We start from the raw sequence: 25,813 nt of genomic DNA, 5'->3' as shown, positions 1-25,813 counted from the left end.
CCTTCATGCTGACGTAACACACATATGTGGCCTGACTGCACTGGGCTTTTTTACGTGGGGCCGAATATATGTGTCTCTCCCTTTGTGCTGGAAGTCTCACTGAGAGGCCCGGGCCCTGTATTAAGCCTCCGATTGGTACCACAGTGATCAGTCACTGTGAACCCCGCCCCTGTGTTTTTTCTTTCTGTTGATGGAGAAGAAGGATACAATGTATCTTTCTCGTTCCTTGCAGAAAAAAAGAAAAAAAAAGTGTTTGTTAAAAAAATTAACCGCCCATGCTATAGCCAAAAGACGGCTACAGAGTGGGCCTAAATTGCCAGGAGGGCATCCATGTACATCCTTCCATGTATGAGCTGCCTGTGTGAAACCTCAATGAGACTTGGATGGTCACAGATCGGAGTAAGGGGCTGATCCCGGCCCCTTACCACATGATCAGCTGTCAGCCAATGACAACTGATCACATGATCTAAACAGAAGATCGTAATCAGCTTTTTTTCCTGTCAAGCTAATAGTGTGAGGAGAAAAAAAAAAGGTGATTTCAGAGGTACATCGAACACCCACTGCTGATAAGCAGTGCCCACCAGTGCCACCTACCAGTGCCCACCAGTGCTGCCAATCAGTGCCACCTATCAGTGCTGCCTATCAGTGTCACCTACCAATGCCCATCAGTGCCCTTTCTCATCAGCACACATCAATGAAGGAGAAAAATTACCTGTTTGCAAAATTTTATAACAAACTATGAAACTGCAAAAAAATTTTTTTTTAAATGTTCAGTCTTTTTTTTGTTTTTTAGCAAAAAATAAAAAATCCATCAGTGATTAAATACCACCAAAAGAAAGCTCTATTTTTGCTGCCTGACTGCGCAATTGTCATTCAAAGAGTGACAGCACGGAAAGCTAAAAATTGGCCTGGGCAGGAAGAGGGTTTAAGTGCCCAGTAAGCAAGTGGTTAAAATAAATACATTATAAAAAAATCAAGAAAAATACCTAGATCAAGGTTTGATCTAGGTCAGTGCCAGGGTTAATGTTTGGGTCAAGGTCAGCGTCAAAGGTCAGGGTCAAAGGTCAGAGTCAAAGGTCAGGGTCAGTATATTTTGGACAGGATATTTTTTTTTTAAATTATCATCAGTGTCAGTTAGTGTCGGTGTGTTTTAGGTAGGACAAAAAAAAAAAGCAAAATGCGCACTAATGCTTCTGGGTGTACTACAGCTACAAACAACAAATAACATACACATACAGTATGTGGTATCGCTGCGATCATCAGGAGCAGGAGAATTTATTTTGGGTTGTTCTTTGGTGGTAGATTATGGTAGTAACAAGAAATATACAGCTAAATTTTAAAAAAAATGTTTGTTTTTTTACTATTTTGGGCTAGTTTCATTTGATATTAAAACAAAAATCAGAAGATATCCATAACCATTTACCACTAAATGAAAGCTTAAAATGCCCTGAAAAAAACAAGGTATAATCCACCTGGATGCACAAAGTAGTTGTGATGACAGGTACGGTTTACTAACACATGTTAAAACTGCAAAATTGTGCTTAGGCATTTAGATTTATTTTACCCTTAGGTACAGTATGAAGGGATTAAAATATGTCTGTGTCACTTGATACCATGCCCAGATAGGAATGTAACAGTGTTTGCACTGCTATTACAGATATGAGCAACAGTAAAAAAAAAAATGATTTTAGATGAAAAAAATAGTAGTGTATCGTTCAAATGTTAAAACAAGTGCTCCCAGCCATTTGTGCAAAGCTAACTACACCCACTCAAAATATCCAAGGGGTTCATTGTAGGTGTGCTGAAGTGTTTTTCTTATATCCAATGGGAACAACATTTATGGCCACAATCCTGAGTGTCTATATTTTTATAGGACAATGCTCCACAATCAGAAAACCACTATAACCTTTATTAGGATGAACTTATGATTTGTTCAAAATAAAACTTGATACACTGTATATCTGATATAAAGTATATTTATCCTAGGAGGTCTAATTAGTCCTACTAGCCTTCTAGCATAGCAATGTTTGATGTCTGAATGGTATGTTCTTCTACCTTAAGGTAACATTACAGAAAGAATTATAGAGAAGTTAGGAGGTTGAACTCTGTCGATCATTAGAGGCTGCTAACTCAGACTCATAGATTTCTTAAACTTCACTACATATACAATGGAACTATTTTAGGACAGGGCCTTATCAGAAGTCTTTGAAGACCCCTGGCTAATGGAAGTTCATGATGCTTCTGCATTCCTTCGAGCTTGACTGCTTTTTAAAAATATGTTGCCTTCCATGACTGCTTAGCGCAGACAAGATATTTTGATATCACTGTCCTTTTACCACCCTTTGAAACCCCACAATGTGAGGTTTGTTAGACTTCATTATAATTATAGTTAGAGCCTCCGTTTTTATTGCTGTCCCTATTGGGCAGATTCATCCTCACTTTCTCTCAGGACAAGAAGTGATAGGAAATCTCTCCAAGGATGACACAGACAAAAACACATTTCTAGTAGAGTGGGGAAGGAACATAACATCTAATAATGTTTTTATTGATCTCTGTACCTTCTTTTTCTGTGACATCTGCTCCTTCCATTACTTTTTTTTCAGTAGTTTTTTTATTCGTATAAAAAGAAAAAAGCATTTTTATACAACTTTCTCTTTTAACCCACCACCCCAACATTTAACAAGCACCCATTTGTTTATAAAATTCACTACAGTTCATTTTTCTCCTATCTATCAAGATGAATATACCATTTTTATTTATTCGCTATACATCATTTCAAGAAGCAAAAAAGAAGATGAAGAGATTCATGGAATCCTTGAGAAAAAAGACCCTGTTAACCTTAATTCTGCACTGCACCCTTCCCTTATCTACTAATCCAGCATTCCCATATTTTTTTTGAACATTTTGGCATTTCCCCTTTTGTTTTACACAAATCTTTCCTTTCTTATTGTTTTATCAACCTCATCCTCCCATTCTACACGGGTTGGTGGATTTGACGCCAGCCACATCAATTTCCGTGCCAAAAAAAGGCATCTAATTATTGCTATTTGTCTCCCCCACATATTATTATCCTTTTCCATACAGCCCAATAGGCATATCTTGGGGTCTAAGTCAAGAATTATTCAAAATACCTTATTTATTATTCAGATAACTTCACTCTAGTATAATTTAGGGCATCTCTTCATCATATGAACTAGATCTCCCTTTTGGGTTCCTCCATCTTGGGTATTTAGTGTTCGACCTCTACCCATATAAGAATAATTTCTGAGGTGTTTTATAGGCTCTATGCAACAGCATTAACTATGACACTGTCTGTGATGATAATAGGGTACCTAACCACTTCAGCCCCGGAAGGATTTACCCCCTTCCTGGTCAGAGCACTTTTTACAATTTGGCACTGCGTCGCTTTAACTGCTAATTGCGCGGTCATGCAATGCAGTACCCAAACGAAATTTGCGTCCTTTTCTTCCCACAAATAGAGCTTTCTTTTGATGGTATTTGATCATCTCTGCAGTTTTTATTTTTTGTGCTATAAACGGAAAAGGACCGAAAATTTTGAAAAAAAATATATTTTCTAATTTTTGTTATAAAAAAATCCAATAAACTCAATTTTAGTCATACATTTAGGCCAAAATGTATTCAGCCACATGTCTTTGGTAAAAAAAATGTCAATAAGCGTATATTTATTGGTTTGCGCAAAAGTTATAGCGTCTACAAACTAGGGTACATTTTCTGTAATTTACACAGCTTTTAGTTTATGACTGCCTATGTCATTTATTGAGGTGCTAAAATAGCAGGGCAGTACAAACCCCCCCCCCAAATGACCCCATTTTGGAAAGTAGACCCCCCAAGGAAATTGCTGAGAGGCAAGTTGAGCGCATTGAATATTATTTTTTTTTTCCCAAGTGATTGAATAATGACAAAAAAAAAAAGAATTACAAAAAGTTGTCACTAAATGATATATTGCTCACACAGGCCATGGGCATATGTGGAATTGCACCCCAAAATACATTTAACTGCTTCTCCTGAGTATAGGGATACCACATTTGTGGGACTTTTTGGGAGCCTAGCCGCGTACGGGGCCCTGAAAACCAATCACCGCCTTCAGGATTTCTAAGGGCGTAAATTTTTGATTTCACTCCTCACTACCTATCACAGTTTGAAGGCCATAAAATGCCAAGATGGCACAAACCCCCCAAATGACCTCATTTTGGAAAGTAGACACCCCAAGCTATTTGCTGCGAGGCATGTTGAGTCCATGGAATATTTTATATTTTGACACAAGTTGCGGGAATGTGACAAATCTTTTTTTTTTTTTTTTTGCACAAAGTTGTCAATAAATGATATATTGCTCACACAGGCCATGGGCATATGTGGAATTGCACCCCAAAATACATTTAACTGCTTCTCCTGAGTATGGGGATACCACATGTGTGGGACTTTTTGGGGGCCTAGCCACGTACAGGGCCCCAAAAACCAATCACTGCCTTCAGGATTTCTAAGGGCGTAAATTTTTGATTTCACTCCTCACTATCTATCACAGTTTTGAAGGCCATAAAATGCCAAGATAGCACAAACCCCCCCAAATGACCCCATTTTGGAAAGTAGACACCCCAAGCTATTTGCTGAGAGGCATGGTGAGTATTTTGCAGCTCTCATTTATTTTTGAAAATGAAGAAAGACAAGAAAAATATTTTTTTTTTCTTTTTTCAATTTTCAAAACTTTGTGACAAAAAGTGAGGTCTGCAAAATACTCATTATACCTCTCAGCAAATAGCTTGGGGTCATTTTGGGAAGGTTTATGCCACCTGTGCATTCCATGGCCTCTGAAACTGTGATAGGCAGTGAAGAGTGAAATAAAAAATTTACACCCTTAGAAAGCCTGAAGGCTGTGCTTGGTTTTCGGGGTCCTGTACGCGGCTAGACTCCCAAAAATTCTCACACATGTGGTATCCCCATACTCAGGAGAAGCAACAGAATGTATTTTGGGGTGTAATTTCACATATTCCCATGGCATGTTTGAGCAATATATCATTTAGTGACAACTTTGTGCAAAAAAAAAAAAACAAAATTGTCTTTTTCCCGCAACTTGTGTCACAATATAAAATATTCCATGGACTCCATATGCCTCTCAGCAAATAGCTTGGGGTGTCTACTTTCCAAAATGGGTTAATTTGGGGGGGGGGGGTTTGAACTGTCCTGGCATTTTATGCACAACATTTAGAAGCTTATGTCACACATCACCATCATCATTTTCTAACCATCTGAAGACAAAGCCCTTTCTGACACTTTTTGTTTACATGAAAAAATTATTTTTTTTTGCAAGAAAATTACTTTGAACCCCAAACATTATATATTTTTTTAAAGCAAATGCACTACAGATTAAAATGGTGGGTGTTTCATTTTTTTTTTTTTCACACAGTACTTGCGCAGCGATTTTTCAAACGCATTTTTTTGGGGAAAAAAACACACTTTTTTAAATTTGAATGCACTAAAACACACTATATTGCCCAAATGTTTGATGGAATAAAAAAGATGATCTTAGGCCGAGTACATGAATACCAACATGACATGCTTTAAAATTGCACACAAACGTGCAGTGGCGACAAACTAAATACATTTTTTAAAAGCCTTTAAAAGCCTTTAAAAGCCTTTACAGGTTACCACTTTAGATTTACAGAGGAGGTCTACTGCTAAAATTACTGCCCTCATTCTGACCTTCGCGGTGATACCTCACATGCATGGTGCAATTGCTGTTTACATTTGACGCCAGACCGACGCTTGCATTCGCCTTTGCGCGAGAGCAGGGGGGGACAGGGGTGCTTCTTTTTTTTTTTTTTTCTTTATTTTTTTTTTGCTTTTTTATCTTATTTTTAAACTGTTCCTTTCATTTTTTTTTTTTTTTTTTATCATTTTTATTGTTATCTCAGGGAATGTAAATATCCCCTATGATAGCAATAGGTAGTGACAGGTACTCTTTTTTGAAAAAATTGGGGTCTATTAGACCCTAGATCTCTCCTCTGCCCTCAAAGCATCTGGCCACACCAAGATCAGTGTGATAAAATGCTTTCTCAATTTCCCAATGGCGCTGTTTACATCCGGCGAAATCGAAGACATGAAATGCTCGTAGCTTCCGGTCTCTTAGGCCATAGAGATGTTTGGAGCCACTCTGGTCTCTGATCAGCTCTATGGTCAGCTGGCTGAATCATCGGCTGCATTCTCAGGTTCCCTGTTGGGACAGGAGAGCCAGAGAAAAACGTGGAAGACGGTGGGGGGGCATTCCCTCCCACTGCTTGTAAAAGCAGTCTAGAGGCTAATTAGCCGCTAGGATTGCTTTTACATGAAAGCCGACCGCTGGCTGAAAAGAATGATACCAAGATGATACCTAAAAAACCTGCAGGCATCATTCTGGTATAACCACTCAAAGTCCAGCAACATACCAGTACATTGCTGGTCCTTGTTGGGCATATATTGTAATCTTTTTTTTTCATGCAGCCTGTGGGCTGAACGAAAAAAGAGATTGATCGGTGAGTATGCCCACCATTAGAATACCTCCCTTCATCCACCCACTTCTAATGATGGGCATACATGCACCATTTATATATTCCGAAGCATGGGGGCATCTGCCCCAATAGTTAGGAGCAAATCACTTCTCCGCCCCTGCTGCCCCCATGCTTCGGCATAGATCACCTCCGCTGGAGTCACAGCTTTATATATCGTGGGAGCAAACGCTGTTGCTGTCAAGATAAATAAATCTGCGCTGCAGCTGAATGGCGTACTTGAAGAAAAAAAAAATGGTTAACAATAAAACACAGTAAACAGTAAAGTATAAAAAATTGCATACCTGAAAAGCAAACATGATAAAACATAATAACAATAAAACATTGCAGAATAGAATACAGTAAAAAAGAGCAGAACAATAGAGAGAGAATAGAGAGAGAGAGAGAGAACAATAAAACGACAACTATTTTTTTTTTTATTTTATATATTTTTTTGTGCTTTTTTTACACTTTTTTTTGTAACTGTAACTTTTATAACTGTAACCGGTTCCAGGTTCGGGTCTCTCAAAATGCGATGGCATCTTGGGAGACCGTGTGAAAGTGTGCCTAGTCTGTGCAATGCTGTACCCTACGCTAATACTCAACTAGTGTGTGGTAGCATTCAAAACATTCACCAATGCAAAGACCAGGATTGTCAGGACAGGAGGGACAATAATAGCGAGTGTCACGCCTATATCCGCGCTTGCTGCAGACACAACATCTTTTTTGGGGGGGTTCGTTGGGTAGGGGTACTCGGGAGGACATAAAGAAAATGCCTCTCATGCAGCCGACTGCATTTAGTTGGGGATGTGAATGGGGGAAGTACGGGCGCTGCAGAAGCAGTGGGTTCCCAATTAGGATTGGCGAATGCAGCAGGAAGGGCACGACGGGCATGACGGGCCTGTGTTTGTCTTCTTCTTGGTAGCAGTGGGACACTACTTGTGCTTGCCACCTCACCAGCTTGAACTGCACTTATGGGACTCGCCACGTCACCAAGTGTTACTGCAGTGCTGGTTTGACTACGACCGGGGTGTACTAGGCCGCTGGTGCTTGCCAGTTCACCAAAACGCTACCAAAAAAACTGTTAGCGATCACAGGGATCAGGCCTGACTCTGCGAACGCTGCAGTTATGCATTTAGTGTTTTGTAAGTGACAGTGATCGATCGATACTGCACTTGGGTGGGGTGGGCTGGGCTGTGCTGGGCGGAGGGGCAAAACGCAGGTGCTAGCAGGTATCTGGGCTGATCCCGCTAACACTGCGTTTTTGGGAACCCTAAACTAGGGACGCTAGTATAGATCTGATCGGATCAGATATTGATCCGTTCAGATACTATATCACTAAGGGAGGTGTACGGTGCGTGCGTGGGTGTTAGCGCTACTGGCTCTAACCTGACGCTGCCTGGGGCTGGTGCTTGCCAGTTCACCAAAACGCTACCAAAAAAACTGTTAGCGATCACAGGGATCAGGCCTGACTCTGCGAACGCTGCAGTTATGCGTTTAGTGTTTTGTAAGTGACAGTGATCGATCAATACTGCACTTGGGTGGGGTGGGCTGGACTGGGCTGGGTGGAGGGGCAAAACGCAGGTGCTAGCAGGTATCTGGACTGATCCCGCTAACACTGCATTTTTGGGAACCCTAAACTGCTGGGGACGCTAGTATAGATCTGATTGGATCAGATATTGATCCGTTCAGATACTATACCACTAAGGGAGGTGTATGCTGCGTGCGTGGGTGTTAGCAGTACTGGCACTAACCTGACACTGCCTGGGGCGACGCAGACCCTATCTGACCTTAAAACCTAAGTTATATCACCGCCAGGCGATCAGGAGGCTAAACCTTTATTAGGTAATAAACGGCGGGTGCCCTGACACTATAAAAAATACACTAACTAACCAGCGTCACCCGTAACAGTAATACGTTGATCACTGGTGAAAGGGTTAACTAGGGAGCAATCAAGGGGTTAAAACCTTTATTAGGTAGTATATGGGGGTCCCTGACGCTATAAAATGCTGACGGCGAACCTATATATTTACCTCCCTAACTAGCATCACCAGTGACACTAATACAGCGATCAGAAAAACGATCGCTTAGTGACACTGGCGACGAGGGGTGATCAAGGGGTTAAAACTTTATTGGGGAGTTAAGGGGGTATCCTAGACCTAAAGGGGGCTAACACTAACTGCCCTACCACTTATAACTGTCACAAACTGACACCAATGCAGTAATCAGGAAAAAAAAAACTGCTTGGTGTCACTGTGACAGTGGGGGGGGGGGTGATTAGGGGGTGACCAGGGGGTGATGGGGGGTGTAAAGTGTGCCTGGTGTGTTTTACTGTGTGTGTTGTGTTGTGCACTCACATCGATGTCTTCTCTCCTTAGCGGCGGAATGGAAAATACCGAGCCGAGGAGAGATGACATCACTTCCTCTGCCGCTGTTTACTATACAGCAGCAGAGGAAGATTGTCTGTCATTGGCTGGGAGCGATTGTGCGGGGATGGCCACGAATGGATGGCCTCCCCCTCACCTCTGATCGCTCGGGGACAGGAGCCGACCGCCTTGGGCACCGGGGGGGTCCGATCGGACCCCCCGCCCGCGGGAGGCAAGTAACGTACCCATACGTTACTTTGCCTGCCCGTGCCATTCTGCCACAGTATATCTGCGTGAGGCGGTTGGCAAGTGGTTAAGGGACCTATTTCCAGGATGTGTTTCCACTGTTCATTTGTTATGTCCCCAGATCTTCCTCCCATCCCCTCCTACAGGGAAGCTCCTCATTTCCCCTTATTACCCTATCACATATATTGTTGTGTATTAATGAGATCAACCACTTAGACATATCGGAATGAATTATTTTTCGGAGAATGGTTACCTCATTCCACTCCACTAGCCTCTCTTTGAATTGTGTCCTCAGAGCGTGTCTGACTTGGAGATATTTAAAGAAGGACTGATTTGGTATGTTATATGCTCCTTCCATTTCTTGCACTGGCGTCACATTTACAGTAAGTGAGAAGTAGACATGTGCAATTTGTTTTGTTACAAATCAAAATTTTGGAGTAAATTTTTGTTATGCGGATGTATCTGAATTTCCAGATCACAATAGTGTAGCATCCTCCCAGGTAGGTGCTAGAAGAGAATATAGTTTTTGGTCTTTCTGCTTACCAGGAAAATGGTTAGGTAAAACTTAGAGTGCTCTCTGCTTACCAAGGAGCAGGATTTATTGGTTAGGTCTGCTCATTGTGCTCAGATGCAGACAGGGGCGGACTGATAACTCATGGGGCCCCCGGGCAATAGGAGAATATGGGGCCCCCAGGCAATCAGAGATTATGGGGCCACACAGTATACACACACACCGTATACAATCACACAGTATACACATACATGTACACACAGTATACACAGACAGATGTAAAAAAAACCCACAGATTTTTACATACTGTCCCTGGTTTTACTGAGGCTGGCAACCCTGATGGGGCCCCCTAGTGGCCCAGGGCCCTCGGGCAGTGCCCGAGTGGCTCAATGGTCAGTCCGCCCCTGGATGCAGATCAGCTTGTCGGACTGTCCTACACTGGTCCAATAGGGAGGCATATTGGACAGTGGGAGCGGACCTGGCAAGTGAGGGCACAGGCACTGTTACAGCCCTGGCTATTGGCAGAGGAAAAGTGCCACATTGCATGCTGGGATATGGTATAAATGCCAAAGGCACATGTGCTCAGGAGTTGAGTTGGAGAGCATGGTCCAGGAGGGAGAAGGGCGACTGCCCCTTCTCTGTGGAGGCTGTTGTACGGCCTTGTGTGGTCAATCCAGGAGCTGAACCCAGAGGTCCTGCAGAGCTGACTAGAAGGGGGACACTAGCAAGGATCTGATTCTGCCTACAGTGAGTACAGATCTGTATCTTTTGGGCCTGTCCTGTGAGGGCCACTGCTTCAGCTAGAAGAGTCAGTGGATGGGTGTCAGTCAAGGGAAAGCTAGAGAGTATCCTGAAGATAAAGTAGTTGCATCAACACTGCTGCTGGAGAGAGCAAGAATACTTCATTCTTCCATACATGTGGCAGTATGGTAAAATCAATGTGTCTACTTCCACAAATCTTCTAGTAAGGCCAAGTGAGAGTTGTCCTTATCTACTGTGAATAGTTCAAGTTGGAGTATCCCACTCATCCCTCCCCCCATCCAAGTTCCAAATAAATATACAAAAACACATATACCCTGGACTGTTTATTGAGTAATGAGCAAGCAGGAGTATGGGTTGATATGTGAAAAACCCCCAGAAACTATCTGCAGCTAATCAGAGGGAGGCCTAAGAAGTCAACACGCAGCAATCCCTATGGGGACAGTGCTACAATAGTAACGCATTTTAAGGAATCTGAAATAGATAACAAAATAAATTGTCCGATTTCAAATTTAAAAATGAATTTGAATTTGAAAATGAATTCAAATTTGAAATGGAAACCTATTGTAATAAATACAGTAAGGTATAAATGTGAAATAAGATAACAATTCCTACTTAGGCTGCATTATAGAATGGAATAGAAACAAATAGAATAAAATAGAATTAAATATAAAATAATAGAATCGAATATATAAGAATTGAATAAAAGAGAATAGAGTAATATAGAATGGAAAATAAAAAAGTTTAATAGAATAGAAAATAAAGGAATAGAAAATAAAATAATAGAATAGAAAATAATAGAATAGAATAGAATAGAAAATAATAGAATAGAATCAAATAGAATATAACCGCCATTTAAGATTCCAATTTTGAATAGAATAGAATAATATAGAAAGAATATATGTCTCCCGGAATTCTAAATGTGAATAGAGTAGGACAGAATAGAATAAAATAGAAATATTACTGTTGCCTCCTGAAATTAAAATTTTGAATAGAATAAAATGAAAAGAATATATCTGTCTTCCAAAATTCAAACTTCAAACAGAATAGAACCAGTTATTCTTCACAATGAATTCAAATCGATTCTATATATTCGGAAAAAATGTAATCCGTTTGAATATGAATAAACAAAACTAAACTAAACAAATTTTGTTACGAATGCAACAAAACAAAATTAGTAAATTAACAAATCGATCTGAAGTGAAAATAAACAAATGTTTCTGTTCTGCACATGTCTAGTGAGAGGAAATCTCCCCAATGGGGTCACCGGTAGAAATAAAAATTTTAATAGCTCAAGTGAGGAGGAGTGCTGAATAACTCAGTTTATATTTGTAAGAATATGAAGTCCAGAATCATTCTATTTAACCACTTCAGCCCCGGAAGGTTTTAGCCCCTTAATGACCAGGCCATTTTTTGCGGTACGGCACTGCATTGCTTTAACTGACAATTGCGCGGTCATGCGAGGTTGTACACAAATAAAATTAATGTCCATTTTTTCCCACAAATTAAGCGTTCTCTTGGTGGTATTTTATGACCTCTGTGGTTTTTATTTTTTGCGCTATAAACCAAAAAGCCCGACAATTTTGAAAAAAAAACAATATTTTTTACTTTCTGCTATAAAAGGCATCCAGTAAAAAGAATCTAATTCCTTTACCAATTTAGGCCAATATATATTTTGCTACGTGTTTTTGGCAAAATGTATAGCTTCTACAAATGGTGGGATATTTTCATGGAATTTTTATTCACCGTATTTATTGGCGTATAACACACACTTTTTCCCCCTTAAAATCAGGGGAAAATCATGTGTGTGTGTTATACACGCGAAAGGCTGGCTCAGAGGGGAAGGAGGGAACAAGCACCACCAAAATAAACAGAGCAAAATCTCCTGTGTACTCAACTCTGCTCGCTGTACTCAACTCATGCCCAGTCCCGCCTCCTAGCATTGACGTCCCACCATTGGACCGGTGTTATGCCCATCATAAGAGCCGGGCCAAGGGGCGGGACTGGGCGGGACTGCGAGCCGAGCCGAGTACACAGGAGATCCGGCTCTGTTTATTTCGGCAATAACAAGGCTGCAGATGCGCACTGATCATGCCTAAAGAGGGGCAAGACTGCAGATGGGCACTGATCATGCTGCAATGATGGGCAAGGCTGCAGATGGGCACTGACCATGCTGCAATGATGGGCAAGGCTGCAAATGGGCACTGATCAGACTGCAATGATTGGCAAGGCTGCAGATGGACACTAATCATGCTGCAATGATTGGCAAGGCTGAAAATGGGCACTGATCATGCTGCAATAATGGGCAAGGCTGCAGATGGGCACTGACCATGCTGCAATGATGGGAAAGGCTGCAAATGGGCACTGATCAGACTGCAATGATTGGCAAGGCTGCAGATGGACACTAATCATGCTGCAATGATTGGCAAGGCTGCAGATGGGCATTGATCATGCTGCAATGATGGGCAAGGCTGCAGATGGGCACTGATCAGACTGCAATGACTGGCAAGGCTGCAGATGGGCACTGATCAGACTGCAATGATTGGCAAGGCTGCAGATGGGCACTGATAAGGCTGCATTGATGGGCACTGACCATTATTTTGCTTCAAAGTAGTCTATTTAAAAAAAATGTTTTTTTCCTGAAATGTCCCTCTGAAATTGAAGGTGCGTGTTATACGCCTGTGCGTGTTATACACCGATAAATATGGGTATTTATTTTTTACTAGTAATGGCGGCGATCAGGGACTTATAGCAGGACTGCGACTTTGCGATTGCGATTGACTAATCGGACACCTAACTGACACTTTTGACACTTTTTTGGGGACCAGTGACACCAATACAGTGATCAGTACTATCCACTGTTATTGTACTAATGACACTGGCAAGGAAGGGGTTAACATCAGGGGCTATCAAAGGGTTAAATGTGTTCCCTGAGAGTGCTTGCTAACTGTGGGGGGAATGCTCTGACTAGGGGAAGACAGAGATCCATGTTCCTGCTTAGCAGAAACACAAGATCTCCATCTTTTCCCCTGTCAGAACGGTTTTCTGCCTTGTTTACATAGGCAGACTGATGTTCTGCCTCTCTCGGGAATGGTCGCGGGTGGCCGGCAGACATTGGGTCTGCTGGCCCCCTGATTGGCTCCCCCTCTGTCCAATCAGTCTCCAGCGGCACATGCACACCCCCTAGAGCAGTGATGGCAAAGCTTGGCACCCCAGATGTTTTGGAACTACATTTCCCATGATGCTCATGCACTCTGCAGTGTAGTTGAGCATCATGCGAAATGTAGTTCCAAAACATCTGGGGTGCCAAGGTTCGCCATCACTGCCCTAGAGGCTATTGCACAAAATTCCGTACAGGTATGATTTTGCACAATAGAGACACTTTGCCGCAGTAAATGTATTTGGCAAGTGGTTAAAATCACCAAGGAAAGGCTAACTTGTTTCAGGGGTTAAAAAAAAACAAAAACACCCTTCCACAGGGTTCAATGGGCTGTAGAAAATGGGATCTGCACTGAATAATATTAAACAGAAGCAGAGTTTACTAGGAACAATGTAACTGATATGAGTGTAGCACATTTATTTTTTACACCTATTGAGCAGATACAGTATAACAAAATGCTTTCAATAAAATATGTAACAGACCAAACGCAAGCAAGAGGACAAAAGATGGTCACCAGCATGGCCTGTGGTCTCTCTGTGGCTGATCTTTTCCTATTACTGACTTACCAGGCAATGTTCTGCACTGTGTCTCTGTATGGAGGCGGCAATCTTGGAAGAGGCAGAGCTTTGCTTTCTTATGTCAGAGCCTCCAGCAAGGAATGAGTAGCACAGTGGTGACATCTCCAAATCTTAATCCACATTCTCTCTGACACAGTCAGGGGCAGCAGTGCCTTAGACCTCACACTGCAGATATACAGTTATTGGGCTGTAGGTACAGGCGTGCCTAGACACCCTCACACATCCATTAGAGAAAAGTAAACAGACAGACTGTCATCATCAACACCTTTGTTTAAAATAATGAGACCAACAGATATTCATAGGCCTACATTTATTTTGACCTTCTCCTGCACAGATAATTTAAACTTTTAACTTTATGGGTTTTGTTTTAATTAACTCTCCCATTAAATATGTTCTATAACTGACAGGACCACCAGGACCGAAAGGGGAAAGAGGAGACAGCGCGATTCCAGGTAACAGGCCATGTCATTTGTTGCTTACATAATGACATATTACATCAATTTAATTCAGTATTAAAGTTAGGCCAGGATCACACCTATCTGGTATGCTTTTATTTTGTGTATTTTGTAACGTGCGTTGTTGTATGTCTACACACGTGTAAGAAGTGGTCTGAGTAGCACCTTCCAGTGACTAGAGTTATTAAGACTGGATGCCTCCCCTTTGTGGTGCCAAGTGTGCCTTCCCAAACTAGGTGCTTGCTGCATGACCTGAGCACACACTGTACCTCCCCTGCCTTTCTTTCAATAGTATTACTGCAGTTGTCCATCCTTCCTCTTCCTCTTTCTGGGTAGGACTTTGGTCCAGCAACATCTCCTGATTCTCTCCTGTAGACACAATATAGCAGCTATCATGCTTCCTGGGTTGCTTTGGGCCCCCACTCTACTGCTGTGGAGATCATGAATAACCCTCTGGAAGCCATATATTCACAATCATGGCAGATCTTTTTCAAGGAAAAAGGACAGATGGTCTTACTAGCTCAGGCTCAGCTCTTAGCTCTAATAGGTGTGGTAGTTTATTCACTCAGGACCCTTGTATTCAGTTGTATCTGCTGTTGTAAGGATACCCGATGATAGTGAGACATTACCATGCCCATGGCTTACATCAACCATAAAAGAGGCATCAATAGTCATGCCACAAAAGAAAACAGAGATCTGCAGGGTTCAGCCATGACCGTACTCAGAGGCAGCTCTAGGTTTTGTGAGGTATTAGGCAAAACTTAGACATGAGGCTCACTCACACCCATAATGCGAAACTATAATCAAGCAATAAAAATGGCTGCAGAAAGATGCACGGATCTAGCAAACAGTTCATCGGCACCACTTCCAGGGCACCCTCCTCACCCATCAAACATTTGCAGCCAATAAAACATCTGGGACCCAGGAAGGTGACAAACCCTCTAGGAATTTTCCAAGTGCCTTGGGAGAATGAGGAGGGGTGTCACTGAGTCATTCTACATCCGCAGGGGAAGGAGAGGGGAGATCCCAGAACAGCACAGGGAGAGAGGGGGAGAGAGAGGGGGAGGGAGAAGAGAGAGAGGGGGGAGAGAGAGAGGAGGGAGAGAGAGAGGGAGAGAGAGAGAGAGAGGAGGGAGAGAGAGGGGAGGAGAGAGAGAGAGAGAGAGAGGGGAGGAGAGGGGGGACTGAGGGAGAGGGGGTGAGGGAGACAGAGATCCCTAGCTTTGTCCCTGTCTGCAGCCCTTCCTGTTCCCCATGTCCCAGTCTGCAGTCCCTGTCTGTGGGTACCTTCCATGCCAGTAGGATATCCATGATGGCCAGCAGCAGGCAGGGTCTGTTCTGCCCCTTCTAGAGGATCTGTTTGGTGTGAGATGGAATGGTCCCTGGCCACCTGCACCTTCTACCAGTCCTCATTTTCTAGATCCAGTCAGCCCGTTCTGGGAGGTCTTCAGAGCTCTTCTTCCAAGGCTATCAGTGCTTGCTGCTCATCTTTCTTGCCAGGCCTGCACTGGAACAAAAAAAATAGGCCCAGCATTTTAGACTGAACAGCCCATTATACTGGTCCCTTCACTGCTCTCCACCCTGACAGATCCCCTGCAGCAGTTGGCGGGAGAAAGGAGGGGGGAACCTAGCAGAGCTGCAGGGAGTGAGGGGGCCAGGAAAGGGCACAGAGGTGGTGAAGAACACTGGGGTAGTGGAGAGAACTGGGAGAAGTGGAGAGCAGGGGGCAGCGGAGAGCAATGGCGGGGTTGGAGAGCACATGGAGATCACATGGGTGGGGGCAAAGAGCAGGGGGGAGTGAAGAGCACAGGGGTGGGGAGTGGAGAGCACTGGAGGGAGCCAAAAAAACAGGGGTGGAGTGCACAGGGGGGGCAGAGAGCACTGGGGGGCTGGAGAGCACTGTGGGGGGGGGGGGGGCAGAAAGAACAGGGGTGGAGAGCATGGAGGGCTGGAGAGCACTCTATGGGAGCTGGAGATCACAGGGGGGTGGAAAGCACAAGGGTGGGGGCTGGAGAGTGATGGGGGGAGCTTGAGCATCGAGGGGCATAAAAATCAGGTGTGGAGAGCACAGGGGCTGGAGAGCACTGGGGGGGGGGGGTGGAGAGCACATGGGTGGGGGCTGGAGAGAGCTGGAGAGCACTGGAAGAGCCAGAAAGAACAGGGGTGGAGAGCATGGGGGGGCTGGAGAGCATTGGGGGAGTGGAGAGCACATGGATGGGGGCTGGAGAGAGCTGGAGAGCACTGGAAGGGTCAGAAAGAACAGGGGTGGAGAGCATGGGGGACTGCAGAGCATTGGGGGAGTGGAGAGCACATGGATGGGGGCTGGAGAGAGCTGGAGAGCACTGGAAGGGTCAGAAAGAACAGGGGTGGAGAGCATGGGGGACTGCAGAGCATTGGGGGAGTGGAGAGCACATGGATGGGGGCTGGAGAGAGCTGGAGAGCACTGGGAGGGTCAGAAAGAACAGGGGTGGAGAGCATGGGGGACTGGAAAGCACTGGGGGGGTAGAAAGCACAAGAGTGGGGGCTGGAGAGCATAGGGGGGAGGCTGGGGAGAGCTTGAGAGCACTGGGTTGGCCAGAAAAACAGCGTTGGAGAGCATGGAGGAGGGCTGGAGAGCACTGGGGGAGACAAAGAGCAGGGGGGAGCAGAGAGTACTGAGGGGGGGCAGAGAGCAATGGGGAGTACTGGAGAGCACTGGGGGAGACAAAGAGCAGGGGGGAGCAGAGAGTACTGCGTGGGGGGCAGAGAGCAATGGGGAGAACTTGAGAGCACTGGGGGGCCAGAAAGAACAGGGCTGCAGAGCACTGGGGGGACAAAGAGCAGGGGGAGCAGAGAGCCCTGAGGGGGGGCAGAGAGCACTGGGGGGGTGGAGAGCACAAGGGTGGGGGCTGGGGAGTGATGGGGAGAGCACTGGGGGGGTGGAAAGCAGAGGGGTGGGGGCTGAAGAGTGATGGGGGCCAGAAAGAACAGGGGTGGGGAGCACTGGGGGCAGAGAGCATGGGGGAGGAGCCAGGGAGCACAAGGAGGGGCTGGAGAGCACAGGGAGGAAAGTAAAAGAAGTTGGAATAGGAGGAACGGTGGGGCGGCTGCATATAGAGGAATTGAGCTTTCCATATTCCTCCATGCAGTCGTTGAATGCTTGATTCTCCTCCTCCAAGCATTCAGCAGCTGCATGGAGGAATATGGAAAGCTCTATTCCTCTATATGCTGCCACTCCTTCTATCGGGGGGGGGGGCGCTGCACGGGCACTTACTTTTGCATTGGTCACGGGAGTCAGCCAGGCAGCATAAAAAGATTGGAGCTCCATCCTTCCTCTTCACAGTCATGGGGACTGCTGATTAGAATAGGCGGCCGGGCAGGTGTGGAGCGGCGCAGGCTGCAGGAGCAGTCCCAGCTGCCTTAGGACCCCATATGGACATGCTGTACGCACGTCTTGTGGAGATGGCACTTGGAGCCAGGTGCCGTCATCCAGACACTGCCGCCACCTAGAGGCCTTTGCTGTCCCGCACCTGCTGCCACCAGACGCTGCATGACGAAGCCCCTGTGAGTGCGGGGCCTTAGGCGACCGCCTAATTTGCCTAATTAGAGTGCCGCCTCTGACCTTAGTCCCCCTCCTAGATTGTAAGCTTTAACCAGCAGGGCCCTCTGATTCCTCCTGTATTGAATTGTATTGTACTTGTATTGTCTGCCCTAATGTTGTAAAGCGCTGCGTAAACCGTCAGCGCTATATAAATCCTGTATGATAATAATAATAATAATAGTCCCCATCGCAATCAGGCAGACTTTTTCAATCATCAGCATTTAAATCCAGGAGAAAGGGCTCTCCTTCCAAAAGTATTTCAGGCCCTTTGCCACAGATGGTGGGCGAAAGACATAAATCTGCTACTGTCCAGATTCAACATCAAACTGGACAGGTTTTTGTCAGGTCCAGGGACCATCAGGCCTTTGCAGGGGACTTTCACTAGTTCAGCCTTTCTGTCCCTCTAGATTGGTGGTCTCCAAACTGCAGGCCCAGGGGCCATACGTGGCCCATTGCTTGCCTTCAACTTGCCCTTGGGGCATTATTCCACCAACTAACACCAATAATGAGGCACCATTCCACCTATTGACACCATCAATGGGGTACTAATCTCCCGATGATGGGGCAATGATGCCAGGGCATTTTCTACTCCCACTGGTCACAGTCTGGCCCCCCTAAAGCCTGAAGTATAGTAAACTGGCCCTTTGCTTGGAAAGTTTGGAGTCCCCTGCTCTAGATACTCTCTTGTCTGCTCTGCATTGGAAGGCATTCTGGTGATACTTATTGCATCGACTTGGCCCAGAAGTACGTGATAGTCAAACATACTCAGGCTCCTGACAGGTCCTTAAAATCATCTGGACCTTCTGCACTAAAAGAAAGTGTTTCATATTGCTTCTCAGTCATTGGTTTTAACAGAATGGCTGTGGAATTTATGGTCCTGAGAGACGGAGGTCTTTTTAGCTTCGGTCATTCCTACTCTCTTAAAGCCTAGAAAATCAACTTCCCACAAAGTCTACCATCACACCTGGAATGGAACTATCATCCCAGAAAGAGCTCTGTGGGATGTATTCTGTCTTTCCTTTAGTCTGGTCTGGATCAACACCTGGCTTTGAGTACCTTTTAAAAGCCAAATCTGAGCATTGCCTTTTCTCTTTCAGAGACCTTTGGTCTATCACTCCTTTGTATAGTTAGTAGATAAATGTCTGCATATGTGAACTTTCTTGTGTCCCCCTGGGACCTTAATCTGGTTCGCTTAGCACTACAGAAGTCAGAGGGTCCCTAAGTTAGCAGCCTTATCTTGTAAGGAGCTGTTCTTAGCATTGAAAGATGGTAGCAGCGGACACTGTAGCAGTGACTCCAGGCAAAGCAGCAGATGTTCTGGGTGCAAAAGTTTTCTCTCCCAGCTCGCTGGGCCTTGATGTCCTATGGTGACACAGACCAGCAAAGAGATGGGTGGCAGTCTCTCACTAACTGTAATATGCAGCCATGGCCTTGTGCGTCCCTCTGGTGGTGGTGGCCTCTGGTTAGGTGTAGTTGTGTAGCCCCTATCCAGAAAACACATGTAAGCACGGGTACTCAGCAGGGTCACCAGCCTCAGCAGCCCAGCTTTCTCTCTCCTTGGCTCTCCATGTAAGACTTTTTTAGAAGGTACTTTTCAGAACATTTTTCCTCCAGCTCAACCGAAGAATCTTCATATTCAAGGACACTGGAGGAAGAAAAACACCAATAGACTAGTTGAAGTACTTATTGTTGGAAAATAATTTGCCTAACTGATCCAATAGTAGATCCTGCTTTCCCAGTAAGTAGACTGCTGTTAACTGCCTGTAAGCGTCTCTCCACCCAGCAAAAAGTTTGTTGCAAAATGTAAAACAACAGAAAGATTCTGAAAGGCTTGCAGTGCTAGAAAAAACTGCCTTCTATTTAAGACAGTCAAAGCATTTGCATTTCACCAGGCTCCAATGGCCTTGCACTTGTCTCCTCAGACTGGAGACAGACTGGCTTTCAATGTCAGAATTATTCCATCTCCTGGGCAGAGAGGCACTCCACAAGAAAGCACACTGGTCATGTCCAAAACTCCAGTTCTTGCTAATTTGTGCAGACACAAAGATCTTCTTATCCATAGACAGCCCATCCCATTGACTGAGGAAAGCAAATTGAAAAGCCCCCACCTGGCACATTCACCTGACCCAAGGCAACACTGGAATGGCCGCTGTAAAATGTCCAATGCCATACCTCGCTGACATAAATGCTGTTTCCATGACTCTTTGTACGCAGCTTTTCATTTTGGAAATTTTACAGTTTTGAAAAACAACTTGACTTATTCTGGCGTGAAATACTACTCCAAGGGAAGGCGCATGCGCGTAAGTTCCCAAAGATGGCTGTATAGCCACGGAGCTCCTCACCGTTCCGGCCCTTTGATCCCCACTGACAGAGTCCTCGGACCGAGCCTGCTCCACCGCAGATCGATCGGGGACACCCCCGGTCACAACTTGATGTCAGGATGCCACGCTAGGAGGGACCTCTCCTGTCAGCTGGAATCGACTCTACAGCAGCTCAGCCTATCCAAGATGGCGGCTGCGGCTACACGAGGCACATACACGGGGACAGACAAATAAATTGCAGATCAGGACGCTGCTCCAGCACCTGCCTCCACACTGGGGAACGCCACAGTGAGTACACTTCATCTGGCCATACTATCACCGGCATCTACTGAATCCCTAATAAGCAGATCAATGGGAAACTTCCACCTAACCCCCATGAGTGACTTGCTGGCCACCCCACATATCTCTGATATTGAGAACCACACAACCCCCCACTCCCCTGCTGACCTGCCTGCTATGGTGACAGCTTTCTTAAACATGTTATCCAGATGACTGGCTCAAACAGCAGCTCAAATCACTTCAGCTATATATACGCTGATCTTAAGCATTTAGGGGTGCAGATTGAACATATTGAGAAGAAAACTGATCAGTCAGCAGCCATTAAAAATACAGCCAGAATCCAAGACATTCAGGATCAACTTTAAATGGCTTAATTCAAGATTCAAGACCTTGAGAATAGATCCAGACGGTACAACTTTTTTAGAACCCAGGGCCTCCCGGAATCTGTAAAAGATGTGCAGCTGGCAGTCCGCTCCCTCCTCAGGGACCTCATTCCGGACATTCTAGAACACAGGTTAGAACTGGACAGAGCACTACAACCTATGTGGAAGGATGGCCTCCCCAGGGACATCATAGTTAAGCCCCACTTCTACGCAGTTAAGGAAGAGGTGATGAAGGCTTTGCAGAACTCTGATAAGCTCTTGATTCAAGACCAACGTATACAGATTTTTGCAGATCTTTCTCCCTACACTGTTCAGAAATGACGATCTTTGAAACCTTTGCTCCAGATCCTAACGCAAAAACAAATCATTTACAGATGGGCCTTCCCCTAAATCTCTCCCACCAGAATAAGCCCTATGGGTTCTCATCCTTTTCTGAAGGTGAACGTCTGCTTGTACATCTGAGACTGATCACTCAGGAGACACCACCGCCACCCACCAACAGAGGACCCCCTTCGGCCAAACGTCCATCTCTACCTAGTCCTCTAACACCTGTCTGGCAGAAGCAGCAGTCGAAAAGATCTAAGGACTCTCGCCCACCATAACGGGTAATACAACAAAGTTGGAAGTCCTGCTCTACTTAGTTCCCATTGAGACCATCCTTTTGAATCTTAGCGGATTCCACCCAAATCTACTTGAACGTTCACTTAAACCCCTCCAAGGGGGGCGGTTCTCAACTTGATTGTTCTTTAACAACCTCAGCCTTCTACAGTTTTAAAAATTTTGTTTTGTTTTCTTTTTTTTCTTTTAGTTTTTCCCTTTGAAGGTTGTTTCATATAACACATCACACGGCCTGGAGCTAGTTGCTCTTTTTGGACACCCTCCCCCCCTGAATTCCCCACCTTTGTTCCCCCGTGTTACCAACAGTTGGGGACCCAATCATCCACAAAATCTTCCCTTCCTAATTCCTCTTTTACTGTTCTCCTAACTGAAGGTTAGAGCAACAGAATGCTGCAAAGTCTTGGAAAATATTGAACTGCTTAGGAATATTTTCTGATTTTGTCAGGTAGTAAAGGTGGGCGATCACAGTTGTTTCCTGGGGAACCAACGGGGGACCCTATGGTTTTGGGGTTCACCGATGGGACCTCAGGTCTCCTGGGGAATGCCCCCCCTTGTTTTTATCTAGGTTTTATTCATGGGGACGGGGCTCTGTCTAACAGTAGTTAACGATATGATTTTTTGGCGGGGGGGGACCGAAACGGTCACACTGCACCTAACTCAGTCCCTGAGAGGATGTTGAATGCCTTTTGGAGACAGATTGACTTCCCTGGGGTGAGGGAGGAGCTCCCTCTCCTGGGAGCAAAGGGAGAAGGAGCTGGCCCTTTCCCCTCTTGACCTGTACGCTTGATTAATATCTTCATGTATGTCTTAATCATTTTTTTGTTTTCTATCCCTCTTTCTCTTCTTTTTCCCCCTCTCTCCTTCTTTCCCCATCCAGTTTTCACCAAGGCCAAGACCATCCAAGGGAATTTCCAGCCTCAATTCGCACCATGTGAGCATACTACCTTACAAGGTTACCTCTCTTTTTTGGGTAAAAAACTGTTAAATTTAGAGCATATTCACTTCTGTGATCCATGACTTACTCCATACCCCCAACTCGAAAGTTACTGATCCTCTTTCACAACATCCAGGGACTGAACTCCCCGATAAAATGGAGAAAACTGCTCCAATAGTATCATACCCTAAAGGCAGATATAATCATCCTCCAAGAGACACACTCCCCTTTCTCCTATAATCCACCATTCCTCCACCAGAATTTCCCCCACTTCTACCTAGCTAAGGCTGAAAACAAAAGTAGAGGGGTAGCAATAGGCTTCGCAAAAAAACTCAACTTCTCAACATCAAAGGTTATCAGAGATCCAGAGGGCCGATACTTACTGACCAAGGAAACCATAGATGGAGGGTCTTATACTTTTATCTCATATTATGCCCCTAACAATGGTCAATGAAAATTCTTTGAATTCATGATACTTAAACTACGACCATTCTTTAAGGGAACGGTTATTCTAGGGGGAGACTCGAACCTACTTTTTGACCTCTCCTTAGATATGTCCAGAGCAAAGAAACCCCAAAATGTACATCCTCCCAGACAAAGCCTAAAAATAGCGTATCAACTAAACACCTTAGGCATGGTGGATATTTGGAGAGAACTCAACCCTCATGCAAAAGATTATACTCACTATTCCGCCCCACACCAGACCTATGCCAGGATAGACCACATTTTCTTACCAGCCTCCGACATCCCTCTTGCCATTTCCTCCAAAATTAGGGACACGTCCCTATCGGATCACTAAGGTGCCCTCTAGGGGTAGAGAGACCCTACAAATGGTGTCTCAATGAGTCGCTACTGAGCAGTGCACTGCACTGTTCTTGAGAAATCCCTGCAGGATTTTTTCAGTGACAACGACATTAGCTCAGTTTCTCCTTCAACACTTTGGGCGGCCCATAAGACGGTGATGAGAGGGAAACTTTTCAACTGGCCTCTAAATTAAAACACAAGCGTAAAGCAGAATGCTTTTTTTAATGAGTTTTATCTATATTGCCGAGACCCGACAATTCATTACAGCCGTGATCAGTTTTAAATGACAATTTTTCCTTTAGAAATGTCATTTTGCTGTGGTACTGTTCTAAACATGGGAAAAAATGTGCCACTTTGCAGGCATACTATAGAACAGAGGAATTCCTCTCAATACGCAAATCACATAAACGTAATCCCAGGTCTGATTCTTTATCCAAATTATAGATAGTCCAGGTACAACTCAATCTAGCCCTGACCATTGTGGCACGGCAGAAAAACATCTTAGATGGACGGGTGCTAAGTTTTATTACCAATCAAGCAAGATAGGAGCTAAACTACCGACAAAACTGAGCCCTAAAACACGCACACAAAGTTATCCTCCTTCCCCTAACAAAATAGACTCCTTTCTCCGAGATATACCTCTTCCTAAGATCATGGATAGCCATAGGGAACTCCTAGACAAACCCTTCTCTTCAGAAGAGGTCTTGAAGGTGATAAAATCACTTAAACAGGGCTCAGCCCTAGGCCCATATGTTTTTTCGGGTGACTATTACAAAAAATACGGACCCCCTCTGGCACCTTACATGACACGTTTTTTTAATTCTCTACGGGATGGAGCCTCCCCTGGACAAAGATTTAAATACAGCCTTTATTTTATAATCCCTAAGCCGGGGAAAGATACTAGCGAGGTCGGGAATTATCGCTATCCCTTATAAACAATAACATCAAAATAATTACGAAAATTCTAGCTACAAGAATGTCTAGCTGTATTGTGAACTACATACACAAGGACCAGGTGGGCTTCATACCGGGGAGACAGGGCCCGGACCAAGTCAGCAGGGCCATAGATATTATCTCTTTGCTACGATCCCATTGGGACGGAGGAGCTCCCCAGAAAGGTCTTCTGATCTCAATTGACCTGCAGAAGGCTTTTGACTCTGTTTCATGGCCCTACCTATTCAAAATTTTGGGAAGGTGCGGATTCGGCCCTAATTTTATGGGAACTATTCACTCACTAATCTGGCTAATGGGTCATTACTCTGACAGCTTTAACATCTGGAAAGGCACTAGACAGGGATGCCCCCTATCGCCGCTCATTTTTGCAATAGCTATCGAAACAAGAACACAAATGCGCGTTATTCGTGGACGATATGTTGCTCTTCATAACGTCCCCATTGATCTCCACCCCCATTCTGCTCTGCACACTCCAAGAGTTCTGTACTATATCGGGCCTCAGAGTCAATGCTTCCAAATCACTCGCTTTAAATATCTTGTCCCCCAAACTTTAGTTGACCAATTGAAACACTGCTTCCCCTTTACCTGGGCCTCGGAATCAATACCATATTTAGGAATCACACTCCCCGATAATGTAAACAAACTGTATGTATCTAATTATCCCCGATGTTCCAGAGACTGGAGGAGGACCTTAATAAGTGGTTGAAGTGTGGTCTGTCCTGGCTTGGAAGGATAAACGCAGTAAAGATTATGTCAATGCCCTGTATTCTCTACCTTTTTCCGGTCCCTCCCCATCCCTATATCCAAAAAGGTGATTGCTAAATTTCAATCTAAAATCATAGGTTTTGTCTGGGGAAAAAGGGTCACTGATGCTCTAGAGCAGGGGTCTCAAACTGGCGGTCCTCCAGCTGTTGCAGAACTACAAGTCCCATCATGCCTCTGCCTATGGAAGTCATGCTAGTAACTGTCAGCCTTGCAATGCCTCATGGGAATTGTAGTTTTGCAACAGCTGGAGGGCCACCAGTTTGAGACCCCTGCTCTAGAGACATTCTCTTCCGGCTCAAAAATCAGGGAGGGCTAGAACTCCCAAACGTTTGGTGGTATTATCAGGCAGCACAACTAGCCCAGATCTCCATGGTCTATTCGAAGGGACCCAAACCAGACTGAATTGCATTAGAGAGACAGGCTGTCCCTCACCACGCAATAGACTTCCTTTTGTAGAGTCCCCCAAAACAGAGACCCCCCATCTTGGCTCCCGCCCTTTCTCATTCTCGGATGCTTTGTGATATACTCCACAAACCGGCCACCCTAATATCAACCATAAAA

The 25,813-nt window shown here is 44.7% G+C and overlaps 1 protein-coding gene across 2 annotated transcripts in view; it reads left to right on the top strand.

The window, feature by feature from the left end:
- Positions 1–25,813, top strand: part of LOC141106427 (uncharacterized) — a 68,663-nt gene that overhangs the window by 17,779 nt on the left and 25,071 nt on the right. For both annotated transcript variants that reach the window (XM_073597203.1, XM_073597202.1), the window contains one exon: positions 14,567–14,611. In XM_073597203.1, coding sequence (XP_073453304.1) covers positions 14,567–14,611 — 45 coding nt within the window. The remainder of the gene's footprint in view (positions 1–14,566; positions 14,612–25,813) is intronic.

Source organism: Aquarana catesbeiana, linkage group LG08 (assembly GCF_042186555.1).
Source record: "Aquarana catesbeiana isolate 2022-GZ linkage group LG08, ASM4218655v1, whole genome shotgun sequence".
In the NCBI taxonomy this organism is placed as follows: Eukaryota; Metazoa; Chordata; class Amphibia; order Anura; family Ranidae; genus Aquarana; species Aquarana catesbeiana.
The sequence above is the reverse complement of the archived record's forward strand: the minus strand, read 5'-3'. Positions and strand labels throughout refer to the sequence as shown.